The sequence below is a fragment of the Microtus oregoni genome, unplaced genomic scaffold (assembly GCF_018167655.1).
Source record: "Microtus oregoni isolate MIOR12 unplaced genomic scaffold, Mior012 000028F_ref0000031, whole genome shotgun sequence".
NCBI lineage: Eukaryota > Metazoa > Chordata > Mammalia > Rodentia > Cricetidae > Microtus > Microtus oregoni.
Genome location: NW_024543087.1, coordinates 20,760,416 through 20,775,428, shown reverse-complemented (window position 1 = coordinate 20,775,428; position 15,013 = coordinate 20,760,416). Strand labels below are relative to the sequence as shown.

Below are 15,013 nucleotides of genomic sequence, written 5' to 3'. Positions count from 1 at the left end.
TGATAAGGACGGTTTCTATACCATGCTTCCTACGAAGTGGACTGCTCCAAACCCATTAGTGGGAGAACAACCAGCAAACAACAGGCTACAAAGCTGTTGTAAGAGCATGCTGCTACTGTAGGGGTGTGGAAGCCTCATCACCCCAAGCCTGGCACTGTGTGACACTACTGAGCTCTGAGCCACAGACTGCCAGTCAGCATCTAGTGTGGAAATCACCTAGGACTTCAAGACGGACCCGCACTTATGGGACACAGCTACTGGTGCTTTACAGAAGCCAAGCCAGGCCTCTGGCCGGCCTTTCTGAAGATACCGGCTGTGTGCTATCCACGCAAATAATTAGCAGTTACACCCAAAGATACCCAGCTAACATCCACTGCATTGTGTGCAGAACATGGCTAAGAATTTATGAGAGTTGGATGTGGTGGTGCAAGCTTTTAATCCCAGCAAGGCAGAGGCAGGCAGATCTCTCAGTTTGATGCCAGCCTGGTCTACAGAGCAAGTTCCTGAATGGCCAGGGCTATACAGAGAAACTCTGTCTCGAAAATCAAAACACAAAGAAAATTCCTTTTCCAGACTCTAACAGCTCTAATATATCACTAAGTCTATCTTTAGATTTAGGGGATGGAGAGATGGCCCAACAGTTCCGAGTGTTCTGCTCTTGCATAATTCAGTTCCCAGCACTCACGACAACCACTTGTAACCCCAGCTCCAGGAGATTTAACACCCTCCTCTGGCCTACACATATACCTCCACATAAGTGCACATAGCTGGCCTCACATGCATATGGTTAAAAACAATTTTTTAAAAACAGTATCTTCAGAGTTACCATGAAATTTAATCATGTTAATGGGAGTAACGCTCCCTGAGAAACTCTCCTACAGTCTTCACAATCCTAACACCCCAACGGATACTCCAAAACATCACCTTTCCACCCCAGGGCACCATGGCATCAGAATCTTAACAGAGGAAGTTAACATCAGGAGTGGATGCCAACACGGTCCACACTTACACAAACCCATGCCACTTCCTAACTTACCTGGCTGAAGACTTAAAGCGATCTAAGAACTGAAGCCTCAAGCTCTCGTGCCCAGGGAGGTCAATCAATGTCAGGCTATTGCCCTGAGGACAAGAGTGAGATTAGGTCAGCCTTCAGTTCCAAGAGGATAAATCTGCACCCTCAGATAGATCACAGGCAGCACACGGGTGCTGTGCTAATGAATCAAGCAGATGATCACTGCAGACAGCGAGTCAGATGGATGTCTGTGGAGCGCTAACCGTCAACACTGATGGAGAAGAGTGCTTGATGAGTATGCATGGGGCACAGAAAGAGAATAATAAAAAACAGGGGCTGGGGAAGATAGGCCAGTTGGTAAAATGATCTGAGTTTTATTCCAAAAACCTACATTAAGAAAAAAAAAAAAAAGGTCCAGTGTGATAGGGCTACTTTTTGCCTCAACACTGGGGAAGCAGAGACAGGCAGATCCCTGAAGCTCTCTCTCAGCCAGCCTAACCTACTTTGTGAGCTCCAGGACAGCGAACAGACCATGTCTAAAAACCAATGTGTATGGCATCCTAAGGAACAACACACCCAAGCTTGACCTCTGCACATTCTTGCACGCCCCCACATTATTGCCTCCCCCACATACTAAATAAAAGCTCTGGCAACAAAACAGCATGGTTCCTGACATGACATGTATAATGCAATGTAAAATTATGTAAGATGTATAAAATTACAATGTAAGTAAGTGTTTGGTTGGTTGTTTTGAGACAGGGTTTCACTATGTAGCCCTGGCTGTCCTGGACTCACTCTGTAGACTAGGCTGGTCTCAAAATTGAAGAGATCTGCCTGCCTCTGCCTCTTGAGTGCTGGGATTAATGATGTTCACCACCACCACCCAGTTTAATAAATGTTCGTAAGAGAATGAAGAAGACACCTTACTGTCTGAAGGAATCACGGTCTATCCAAGGCTTAGGAAATACACTAATATGAGTATAAGCAAACTCATATGAAAACTGGTAAATATTCACAAACAATGTAAAAACATACAATTTATAGCATGTATTACAATTAATGAGATTCTCAATCTTAATGAAATATCCACAATTTTGACTTTTGAGTTTTAGATATTTGTACATTAAGTTCACCATTTATTTGTTCCAATTCTGTCAGTATTTCGTTTGAATTCCTGGTCCCCTACTTAGCAAACTCACTATGCCCCCTAGGAGGTGCTAGTCACCATCCTACAACCTCATCCTTGGAACATGCTATTGTAGACATAAATAAAACTGTCAGGTGTGGTCTGGTACATCTGATGGATGATTCAGAACCATCCATCAATTCTCACACTGACCTAATTCTCAAGCAGCTATGACCATGGTGTCTGCAGAAGTCAGTACCACATACAGACTGCGCACAACCCTCTGGATTCATTATGTCCGAACCTTCATCGACAACATGTCTAACAGCTTTGCAGCTCTGTGCCAGTGAGAGCCTGGAGAGCCCATGCTGAGGTCTACCACTCTCTTTCTGAAGCAGTACTAGCACTGAAACACACAGCATTAGTGATCCAGAAGACATGACTGTGCACATTACTGCTTAGACTGGAACAGAACACCAGGGAGTGGGACAGGAAAGGGATAAGTGTTCTTTATGTTCAGTGAAGCACAATGCGGGCTCATGTGCCTGAGGAACATTAATTTAATAAAGTATTTAAAATTATTTAACCCAATATGAAGTATTATTTCAGATTTATTCATATGTGTGTATATGTGTACACGAAAATGTGGATGATCATAAGGCCCAGGAAAGGGCGTTAGATTCCCTGAAGTTACAGTTGTGAACTGTGGGATATGGGTACTAGGAACTAAACTCCAATACCCTGGAAGAGCAACAGTGCTCTTCATTGTTGAGCCCCAGAATCAGGCTACAAAAATCCACCAATACCAAGTCACCCTGGAACTCCCCCAGCCACCCAAGAAACCCTATGTAAGCTCTGTACCTGTTCGGTTTGCTGCTGCTTCTCACCCTAGAGGCAGCCACCTCCCTGGATTCTTCCTTCCCAACAAACGTCAAGTGAGGTTTATTGTGCACTGTGACTTTTTCGCTGGAGCAAGTCAGAGCGGAGCAGAACTGTAACCCTGTGGCAGGGGAAGCTTTCCCCTAGCAGAGCGGAGCAGAACTGTAACCCTGTCGCTGGGGAAGCTTTCCCCTAGCAGAGCGGAGCAGAACTGTAACCCTGTCGCTGGGGAAGCTTTCCCCTAGCAGAGCAGAACTGTAACCCTGTCGCTGGGGAAGCTTTCCCCTAGCAGAGCAGAACTGTAACCCTGTGGCTGGGGAAGCTTTCCCCTAGCAGAGCAGAACTGTAACCCTGTCGCTGGGGAAGCTTTCCCCTAGAGTAGAACTGTAACCCTGTCGCTGGGGAAGCTTTCCCCTAGCAGAGCAGAACTGTAACCCTGTCGCTGGGGAAGCTTTCCCCTAGCAGAGCAGAACTGTAACCCTGTCGCTGGGGAAGCTTTCCCCTAGCAGAGCGGAGCTGTTACACTCCGGGAAACGTACACAGAGCTGTGACACTGTTGCAGGAGACACCCTTCTCAGCAAGCAGGGCTGCAACAGCTTCACTGGGGAAATCCTGCCCTTGCTGGAGCAAAGCTGTTGCACTTGCACTGAGTACCTTTCCCTGGAGCAGGGCTGTACGCTGATACCTTACAGTGACTTTATAGTATTCCTTGGCTCCTAACTGCCAGGGTACCTTTCCATGTGAGCTGCAATGCTTACAATGAGACCTTGTCTTAAAGACAAGAAAAAACTAAAAGTTCTGGATCAAAGAAGTACCATTGTAGAAAAAACAGCTAAATGGCAGACCCTATTTGCACAGTGCTTAATTCTGAAGGCACCAGAAAGGGGAGGAACAGGGCTCTAAAAGCACAACTCTTAATTCGCCTATCCATCCGTCCTTCCTTCCCTCATCAGCCACGGAGCCCGCCCCCCACCCACCAAAGCTGTTAGCACTGTAATCAGCTCGGTAGTTCCCATCTGCGCCTTCTAGCAACACAGGTGTGCAACAGTCGTTCTTCTGATTCTTCGTGGGTATTTTTGAAATGCACGGTGTATAGCCATCACAACCATGCTCATAAAAGCAAAAGATTGTAGCAACATTAAATACGAACAATGCTCTGACTAAAAAAAATCTAACTATGGCACAGCTTCTAAAAAAAGTCAGGGTAGCAGAAACAGGAAAAGAAAATTACTTTTTTTTTGTAAATTAAATCACTGCTTGGCCTATTAGCTTTAGCTTCTTATTGACTAGCTCTTACATCTTAATTTAACCCATTTCTATTAATCTGTGGCTTACTAGCAAGGTTTTGTCCAGCATCTATCTCTGGTGAGGCTAAAAGGCGTCTCCCCGACTCCACCTTCTTTCTCCCAGCATTCAGTTTCGTTTTCCCCACCTAGCTCTGTTCTGCCCTGATATATGCTCAAAACAGTTTCTTTATTCATTAACCAATAAAAGTAACACATATACAGAAGGACTTCCCACACCATCTCAGTATTTTAAAAATATAAATTATTCTTTATTTGGGTTTCTAATATGCTACTTTCATTATGTTGAGGTATATTACCTCTACTCTTTTTTTTTCTGAGCTTGAGTCTTTTATTAGACTCACAAACAGTAATTAGCATAGACGCTTTCAAGGCCACAATCTTTTTTTTTTTTTGAAAATTACTTTTAAGTAAATGATTATCCTATGTCTATGTACTACTCTTGTAGCAGAAAAAGACCCAATGCCCACTGAAACTTACGGTAACCTTGAATAGACAGAACCTAGAAAGAAAAAATTTTGTGACGTAACCCTGTACATGTTATGTTACAAGGAGAGGCATGACAAAATCTGCTACCAAGAATATGTTCTTCATAAAAGCAGGCTACAAATGATTCCTACATCCTACTCCTGTCAACTCGACACAGCCATCTGAGAAAAGCCTCAACAGAGTCCCCTCAGACTGGCCAGTGGGCATGTCAGTGGGTCGTGTTCTCGACTGCTACTTGATGTAAGAGGGCCCAGCCCGATGTGGGTGGTTCCATCGCGAGGCAGGTGGTCCAGGGGCATGAAAAACTCAAGCTAAGTAAACCAAAGAGTGGGCCAGCAAGCAGCATTTCTGCATGGCTGCTGCTTCCGATCTCCAGTCTTGATTTCCCTGACTAATGGATCAGATTAAATCCTTTCCTCCCAAGCTGCTTCTCCTCAGAATATTTTCTTTTCTTCTCCTTTTTTTTTTGTTTGTGGTTTCTCCAGACATGTTTCTCTGTTTAACAGGCCTGGCTGTCCTGGCATCTGCTTTGTAGACCAGGCTAACCCTGCCTCTGCCTCCCGAGTGCTACCACCGCCCACCTGTTTCCTTTTTTCAGAGTATTTTCTCACAGCAATGGAAATGAAACTAGACTTCACAGCAAGAAGAGTGTCAGATTCTAGAATAGTCCACAGACACCTTACCCTGTTATTGTTGACTTTGTATGCAGCAGAGCTGTCGGTAATCGAAGTCTGTGTGTCTCTGTAGTGGCCAGTTAGCAACTGTAAAAAACCAACATGAACCAGATCTGGGTGAGTGCACTACAATAACACCAAACCCAATTTAAAGAACACCATTTTAATTCTGTCAAGCATAAGGTCAAATGAATGAACACTACTTGGAATAGTAGGAAAGGATCATACTGGCTTACTTTTAATCTGTAGAAATTTAACAAGTTACAGGCTTTATTCCTCTTTTTTGCAGTGCCAGTGATCTAACCCAAAGCCTCAGACATGTCGAGTGACACCCTAGGCCGAATGTTATTTTTTTCAAACGGCAAGGGGCCAAATTTACCGAGCGGTAAACATTTAAACTATCAACAACTCAAGGTCTGAGGAGATGTTCCAGCGGATAAACATCTGCCGTGCAAGCCTGACAACCTGAGTTCAGATCTTCTGAGCCCAATCACAACAGACCTAGTAATGTACACATTCGTAATTCTAGTACCCTGATGGGGAGAACAGGAGGAGGAGACGGGAATTTCCAGAAATTCAGACTAGCTAATCTGGCGCAGCAATGACAGAACACCAACACCGTCATCCTCTGACCTCCACGGATGTGACAGGGCACACATGTATCAGCACTCACACATGAACACACACACACACACACACACACACACACACACGATTAAATTTATACCTGCCAAAGGAAGAGTGGAAATTCTCCACAGTAAGACACGCTCAGTTAAAAAATACTGGCTACAGAAAACTGAGCATTAACGACAGGAAGCCTCACTAGCTTCAGCTGTCAAAGGAGGGTCTCTCTGCCACGTCTGTCACAATGCTGGGCTAGAACTGGCCACGCTAGAACTATGTGACGTCACAACAAAAGTTACTGGGCTTCCTTTTTTCTTTGATTAAGTGGTGAAGAAAGAGTAATAAAGCAGGCTAAACTTAAAAGCACATGTCTGTAGCCATTATATTCCGGCTCAGCCCAAGAAACTGAGACTGCATCTTCCATCGTGTGTGTGTGTGTGTGTGTGTCTACACTGGAGGCTGTGTTCGCTCACTGAACCTGGAGCTCACCAACTAACAAGGCTTGCCGGCCAAGGAATTCCAGGCATCCTCTGTCTCTACTGGGATTACAAGCACCTCTGGGTATGGCTTTTATGTGGGTTTCAGGAATCCAAACTTAGGTCCTCATTTTTGCCAGGCAAGCTCGATGGCCTGGGCCACCTCCCCAGCCCCAGACCATATATTCTATCGATATCATCTGACACAGCAAAGACATTCGTTGCCCATGCCACCGACGAGTGAAGTCTGGCATATATCTTCAACATTTCCCTGCCATCCTTTAAACTAAACAACATATCAGCCAATATTCATGCCATGGATCACTTTCAGGGAGTGACCATGAACTTCTTGAGGAATCAGTCAGCAGGTTAGGATGCCAATGTCTTCACCCAGTCTTGGTTCAACTGCAATCACAATATTGCTCCTGATACAAAGGGTGTCCAATAAGAACCAAAGAGCTACACAGAATTCACAACACAGATTACAAATGAGGAAAATATACTGTTTTGAATTTTGGAGCATTTCCTTTTACGGATGCTTAAGTGATAAAAATGTATGCAAATATGCCAAAATTCAAAACATCCAAAATCGGAAACAATGAAAGTCTCCAGTAGGCTCTCAGAAGGGGTTCCTATCCAACAACAACTCTTCTGGCATCTTTACCCACAGAAATATATTTACAGAAGACCCTACAGTAACGACTAAATGTGTACGTGTGTGGAGGGCGGAAACAGGTTTTCCTAGAGCCTTTTTGTATTCCCAAGTAAGTCAAGAATTAACTCTCAGGATGGAAGAAGGGTCAGTTAAGTTGGTTAAGAACACATACCGCTCCTGTAAGGAAGGGAACTGAGTTCCATTCCCAGCATCTGGCAGCTCAGAACAGCCTGTAACTCCAACTCCACAGAGTCTACACATCTGGCCTCTACAGGCACAGGCCCTCATGTGCACACATCAACACACATCCATATAATTAAAAAGAAAAAAAAAACTTAAATAAAATATTTTTAAAAACTTGTCCCAAACTTGCTGACATAGTGTCCTGTACTAAATAAACCACAAGATGACAGGAATACTGACATGCCATGACAGTTCCTAGTACATTTAACAGAGGTGGGAAACAAAGCATTACCCTGACAAACAGCAACGTTTTCCCCGAGTCACAAAGCCCAACGAAGAGAACAGCTCTCTGACTGCTCTTTCTGCTCCAGATGAACTTCCAGAAAACTGCGAAGAGAAAAGCAGCCTTTATTTTCAAGGGCATTAACAGGCATTTGCGACAAAACAACGTGTGCGTCTGCATTCACTGTTACACCCCATTAATCCCAGCACTCGGGAGGCAGAGGCAGGCGGATCTCTGTGAGTTCGAGACCAGCCTGGTCTACAAGAGCTAGTTCCAGGACAGGCTCCAAAACCACAGAGAAACCCTGTCTCGAAAAACCAAAAAAAAAAAAAAAAAAGAGTTATAGTTAGGAACCCACTGAGTGCCAGCCACTATGGACTGTCAACCTTTCCACACCTATGTCCCTCATCCTAACTGTGGAGACCTCAAGTATCTACAGAACGATGAATCTGGAAAAAAAAATAATAATAATGGCTTGCTAAATCTGATTTGATGATCTCCGCTTTTCCTTAGTACCTCAGTAGCCCAGCACCCAGCTCCCAGATAGAAGCAGCTCAAAGTTGGTGTGAGCGATGGCGACGGCCGCCCTCTGCGCTCAAGCGCACAGGGGAGCCTCGGGCACTCCTGTCCCAAGAACTAGGTCACTTCGGAGTCCCGGTTCCACGCCGCTGCGTTCTGGAGGGCGGATGGCAGAAGAGGGGAGCCTCGCAGCTTGCCTCCCAGGCCTGCACGGCCGAGCTCCAACTCCGCCACCCCGCCTTCGCCGCGCCCGCCTGCCGTCTCACCCAGCGTCAGGAGGACCGCGAACAGAGCCACCGCCATGGACAGCAGCGTCGGATCCCTCTGCTGCAGCTCCTGCCGCAAGGAATCGAGGTAAGGCTGGAAGGCACCCCCGGGGCTGTCCCCAACACGCCGGGTGTCTACGGAAGCCATGAGGGAAGGTCTGTGGTCTTCCCGGGCTGCCTAAGCGACGTGGCTCTAGACTCCGCGCCCCGGGACGCAGAGCATCACGGGAATGGTAGTTCATGGGGGCGCAGTTCCCTCCTGCAGGCCCTGAGGAACTCCAGGTGCCTGATGGGAGTTGAAGTTTTGTGGTTTCTACAACCCAGTTAACTGGTCTACTGATATCTTTACGCTTTGGGATGTGTATGCACCGACTCTGTCTTCTTTGTGCGTCTTCCCCCTTACATTTAAAATTTTATCTTTGGAGAATTTCATACATGAATGTGTGTTTTAGTCAAATCCACCACCGTACTCCTTTTTTTTTTTTTTAGATTTTTGAAAGAACGATGAATTTGAGCAAAATTAATGGCTTTGAAATTTTCACTTGAGAATTTCTGCTCTGCCTTTACATGCTCTGAGACTTGGGAGACATTTTACCAGTGTGGCAAGAGATGTGACAGAATGAGCCCCCGTGCGGAATGGGAACCCACAAAGACACACAGAGCCCTTCATGGGATCAGAGAAAAGTAGCTAGAGATGGACCCGAATCCTGAAGGATTCGGTAACCTATGCAGGCAGCTAAAGAAAAAAAGATGTGCCGAAGAGAAGCATGGGTAAAAGTCAGCGACATATGGGGCTCTCCCTTTCTCACAGCGTAGCAGTGAACAGATAGGAAGAAACGTTTTTGATTGGGTAGGGAATAAAACAGATGTTAAGGTTTGTGCTTGAAAGGCCCCCAGCATGATTTAGACACACCACAGATGAAATCAGCACACTTTGGGCCACTCATTTGGCCTTGTCATCACAAGATGCTGAGTGACTGGTTACAAACTATGTAAAAAAAATTGAATTGAATGTTCACTTAAGCCAAAGTGGCAGAAAATCAGCAGTGAAGTTTGTAGAGCTCAGACATGGAGGGGTTTGGTGTGCTGTGCTGAAGAACCTAGAGTTTATTCAGAATGGAACAAGTTGAAGGTGACATGGACAATTAGCAGATCTACAGAGATCTGACCCTTGGGGGAGAAAAGACTGAAGCTGGGCTATCAATAGGAATCTCTTGTCATATTTAGGCAAATGATACCCAGAGTCTAACACATGTTAAAAGTGTGGAATGGAGGGCACAAATTTCAGGGGTGTTTAGATGATAAAATATGTAAGTTGTAATGACTATAAAATATATAGATAATGACTTAAGTAGAGAAGAATAATCAAGGTTTTCTCCTAGAACATTGGTATTGGGTGACTGAAAAGACAAATGTGTATAAACGGATGTTTCCTGTCCTGACCAGGCCTGGTCCCAAATAACTGACTCAGAGACTAAATATGAACTATAAATGCTTGGCCAATAGCTCAGGCTTATTACTAGCTAACTCTTACATTTGAATTAACCTATATTCCTTATTTACACATGGTCATGTGGCAGCAACTTTATTAGCATGTCACGTTCATCTCCTGCTCCCTCTGTGTCTGTCACAGACTCCTCTGGACTCCTCCCAACCTCATTCCATCATTCTCAGTTTGGCTTTCCCACCTAACTTCATCCTGATCAGTTATTGGTCAGTCAGCTTGCTTATTAAACCAATCCCAGCAACATATATTCACATTGTGTAAAGGAATAGTCCGCAGCAAATGTGTCCTTTGGTGAAGGAAAGACTTTACTAAGGGAGAGTGAGGCTGTGGACCCAATGAGAAAGGGAAGCTAGAATGAAAATTGCCTGTCTAGGTTCTGGTTCAGGTGTTTCTGAAAAATCTGAGAGCCACTCTCAAACAGGTGGCAGAATAAAGAGATATAAAGTGCCACAAATATGTACTTGGCTTTCATTTGGAGTCAGTAATCAATTGGGCTTCTTTGGGAGTTCCTGAGTCGGTGGCATAGAAATAAAACAAAGGTTTCTGGTGGTTGTTGATAGACTCTTTTGTAGCAGAGAAGCCGCTGTAATAAGGATGCACGTGAGCTCAGGGCTCTGGAAGTGTGGGGAAGCGCGAGTAAGAAAGACTACGGTAACGAGAATGGGACTAATGTCTACTGGTAATGAGCGCTTTCTGGGGTACTGTTAATGTACTCATCTGTTAAATCCTCACAGTGACTCACCACTCCACCTTTACAGAGGGGACACCGGGGAAGGGTTTGAGTAATTCCCCATGAGCGCATAAGTAGAGGTGGAGCTGGGATTTGATTACAAGCAGTTAGGCTTCTATATGCTTAACCTCTTGCCATAATGTGGTAAGATTCATTTGATAAAGGGCTTCAGGTCAAAGAGAAGTGTTGAGGATGTGAGCTTTAAAAAGGCAGGTTATAAATTAAGGTACCAGGACTATCAGAAATCATGACACATTCTGTTTCTTTTATTTTTATGGTCCTAACACCACACACACACACGTGCGCGTGCGCTCTCTCTCTCTCTCTCTCTCTCTCTCTCTCTCTCTCTCTCTCACACACACACACACACACACACACACACACACACTTTGCTTCTTCTTTAGACTTATCACTGTTTGAGCCAGGGGCGGTGTTGATACCCATAATCCCAGCCCTCAAGAGACTAATTCAGGATGATGGCCACGAGTTTGAGAACAGTTTGTCTTAGTTACCTTTCTATTGCTGTGAAAAAACTCCATGACAAAGAGAACTAATAAAAGAAAACATTTAATTTGGGGCTCAGGGTTCCAGAGATTAATAGAGTTCATGACCATTATGGTGGGGACCATGGCAGCAGGCAGGCGGGCAGGCACTAGAGCAGCAGCTAAGCGCTCACATGTTAAGACAACAAGCTCAAGGCAGAGATAAAGAGATCTACCTGGGCATGATGTGGGCTTTTGAAACATCAAAGCCTGACCCGGTGACATCTTGTCTTAGTTGCTGTTCTATTAGCATGACCAAGTCAACTTACGGAAAGAAGCATTTGATTGGGAGCATGTCTACAGTTTCAGAGGGTGAGTCTGTCATCTTCATGGGAGGGAGTGTGGCAGCAGGCAGGCATGGGCACCTGCACATCAGAATTACATCCTGATTTGGAGGCAGAGAATAAGAAACTGGGCTTTGTGTAGGCTTTCCAAACCTCAAAATTCATCCCCAGTGACACGCCTCTGCTGTGGAACAATCTTTGTACACTGTATATGTGTGTGTGTGTGTGTGTGTGTGTGTGTTATTCTCACTGGTTAATAAAGAGCTGACTGGCCGATAGCTGGGAGAGTCAGACAAGGAGGACACTGGGAAGAAGAAGGGCAGAGTCTCAGGAGTCTCGAGCCAGAAGAAGAGGAAGTAGGACATGTCAAAAATGAGGAAATAAGTCATGAACCACGAGGTAGAACTTAGATAAGAAATATGGGTTAACTTAAGTTGTAAGAGCTAATTAGTAACAAGCCTAAGCTACCAGTTGAGAATTTATAATTAAGTCTCCGTGTGGTTATTTGGGAGCTGGCCAGTGGTCCCTACAAAAACACACCTCCTCCAACAAGACCACACCTCCTAATCCTTCCCAAATAGTTTCACCAACTGGGGACCAAGCATTCAAACATATAAACCTATGGGGTCATTCTCATTCAAATCACCACAGAGCCTAACCTTTATAATAAGTTCTACACACACAAAACTCCACCACATGTGAGATCTTGTATCATCCTCTCTTTAAAAAAAAAACATTGCTTAAATATTATTAGGTGAAAATTTGTTGGGGTTAGATGGTAGAAAGTGTGTTTGTGTATGCCTGTATGCGTGTGTGTGTGTGTGTGTGTGTGTGTGTGTGTGTGTATCTTTTAAGACAGGTTCTCATATTATCCAAGCCATCCTCAAACTTGCTATGCTGATGATGATCTTGAACTGCTGAACCTTCTGCCTCCTCCTCCCAAGTGCTAGGATTATTGAGGGTAGATACCTGCAGGAAGTGCAGGAAACAGGCTTAAGAATAAAGAAGTAAGTTGGCTGAAGAGTTGGCAGGTAGCAGTGACTTACATCAGGGTGGGAAATGACAGAGTTGATGACTAGTCTCTATGTGTTCAACCAACTACTTATTACTGATATATGTGGGGAATGAGCTGTATCTTACAGGAAAGTGGACTGAGAATGGGAGGAGACAGGGTAGAACGAGACAGGGGGAGGACTCCAACTCTCTCTGGGTACTGGGCAGACTATTAAAATCTGCTAAAGTCACTGTCAGTGTTAATGTTGTGCTCTTGGGCCATTCTTATTTGAAGCACTCCTTTCAATGTCCATTTTATACAAATAAGCCAAGACTTTGGGGCACGGAACATTTTTACTTCCGAATTAGCAGTGCTTACCCAGGCCCTTGCTGTCTTTGATCTCTGTTAAGTGACAGCTAAGCTCCAATACCGCAGCCCTAAAGGAGAACTGTAACACTAGAGGGCGCCATCTGGCCCGCCAGCCCGCCTCCTGCAGCATCCCCCTACTGTGGGACACTCTATATAACCAAAGCTCCCAGTGACCAACACTTGAGGAGCTTTTCCTTGCCTGTCCACCATGTCTCACTGAGTGATGTAAAAGGATGCCAGCCCACTGACTGATGACAGAAATCGCTATGTTCTCAGGCTCAAAAGAAGATTTTTAGCAAAAGCTGTTTCAGATTCGCTTTTAGACCCTGGCTATGGTGTCAAAACACATGAATAAAATTAGATATTCTTTCACCTTTCCCAGTACTCATTTGGGGCGCTTATTTGTAACAAATTCCTCTTTCTTGCGCCTTGTGTATGCACATGTGCGCACACCCACGTGTGTGCCGTATGGATTTGATTCTGTTAGGATGACTGAGGAGATTCTTCCAAAAGGGACTGTTCTTGGGCTAGACCCTGGAACTGGGTCTGTGGACCCCAGAGCTGTGGGAAAGATTATCTAAATTTTTCTACTTCTTTAAAAAATATTTTTATTTTTTAAATTACTTTCTAATCTTTTATTTTATGTGTATGTGGTTGTGTGAGCTCATATGTACCACATGCATGCAGGATCCTGCAGAGAGGAAGAGGGCATCAGAGCCTCTGGAATCAGAGGAATCAGAGTTACAAACAGTCGTGAGCCCCCATGTGGGTGCTGGGAACTGAACCCGGGTCCTCTGGAAGAGCAGTCAGTGCCCTTACCCCCGAGCCATCTCACCAGCCCTGACAACCTGAATCTTGAACTGAGAAGAAAAGGTTCAGTTGCAAACAAATATAGTCGGATTGTATAAAGAAATCCTGTTGAAAACATTTAGAAAAGAATGGAGCTTGGGAAATATAAAGTCACGGTCATTTTTATTTTGTGCTCTATTACATGGAGACACACAAACATGAAGATGGACCCAGTCAGCCTGAACCCCTCAGGCTGCAGGGGCCAAGGGAAGTCCATGGATCACGGGAACACCCATCTCTGTCACAGTGGCAGCCCACCTCTTGGATTTTAACTTTTGTGGAAAGTGCAGGCTTCCAGGAGTCCTGGGAAGAGAAGAGAGGGGTAGGGCCTTCAGAATCCACTTATATTTACACAACGGTGCCAAGGCTCATTGTTCTGCTGCATGTTGTGGCCCATTGTTCCAATGCCCATCTCTGCATGCCTACATAGCTCCTGTGCCTACCACAGGAAGGGCCTCGCACCAAGGATCCATTAGCTGTAACACAACTTTCCTACTCCACGGCATCCTCTACCTTGTTTGTTGTAGTTGTTTGGTTGGTTTTTCAAGAGAGGGTTTCTCTGTGGTTTTGGAGCCTGTCCTGGAACTAGCTCTTGTAGACCAGGCTGGCCTCGAACTCACAGAGTGCTGGGATTGAAGGAGTGCACCACCACCACCCAGCTCCACCTTGTTTTTAATGGGTGAAGCTCTGCACCTGAATTCATATAGCTAAAAGTTGTCCATGAAGACTCTTTGCTGAGATTTTTAGGCAGATGGTGGCTAGCAGTCCCCAGCAACTTCTAAGCTGGGTCTAGGGATGGGGTGGAGAATAATGACGTTAGACTGTCATCTTGGGCAGCATAAAGGCCAAGGAAATATTGACTTGGATTTTGTAACAGTGGACATCAGCAAGCACATTGCTTATACTAGAACTGCACGTGACAACCTGTGTGTGCATATATATATATACACATATATTCTCTTCTACCGTCAGACCAGGATCAGACTCAGGTCATCAAGCCACAAGCTTGATGGTACGAGCTCTTTCACCCACTGAACTGTCTTACCAACCCACACGTGGATACCTTGAAAGTGCCAACACCCTGCAGCAGCACAGACTCACGCAAACTGTATCTCTAGGATAGCAACTTAAATCAGGACCAAGTCTCACCTACAAACTGCAATCAAAGACTAACCACTTTTCACCACATGGATTCTCTCACACCTTCCAAATGCTTCCAAGTGGTTCGATTAATCCCAAAACAGACTG

At 45.0% G+C, this 15,013-nt stretch overlaps 1 protein-coding gene across 1 annotated transcript in view; it reads right to left on the bottom strand.

The window, feature by feature from the left end:
* LOC121464241 (serotransferrin-like) overlaps window positions 1-15,013 on the bottom strand; it is a 48,075-nt gene that overhangs the window by 8,336 nt on the left and 24,726 nt on the right. The window contains 5 exon segments of the mRNA XM_041677010.1: window positions 1,037-1,119; window positions 5,494-5,571; window positions 7,715-7,809; window positions 8,491-8,644; window positions 8,646-8,746. Of these exon segments, the coding sequence (XP_041532944.1) occupies window positions 1,037-1,119; window positions 5,494-5,571; window positions 7,715-7,809; window positions 8,491-8,644; window positions 8,646-8,746 (511 nt within the window).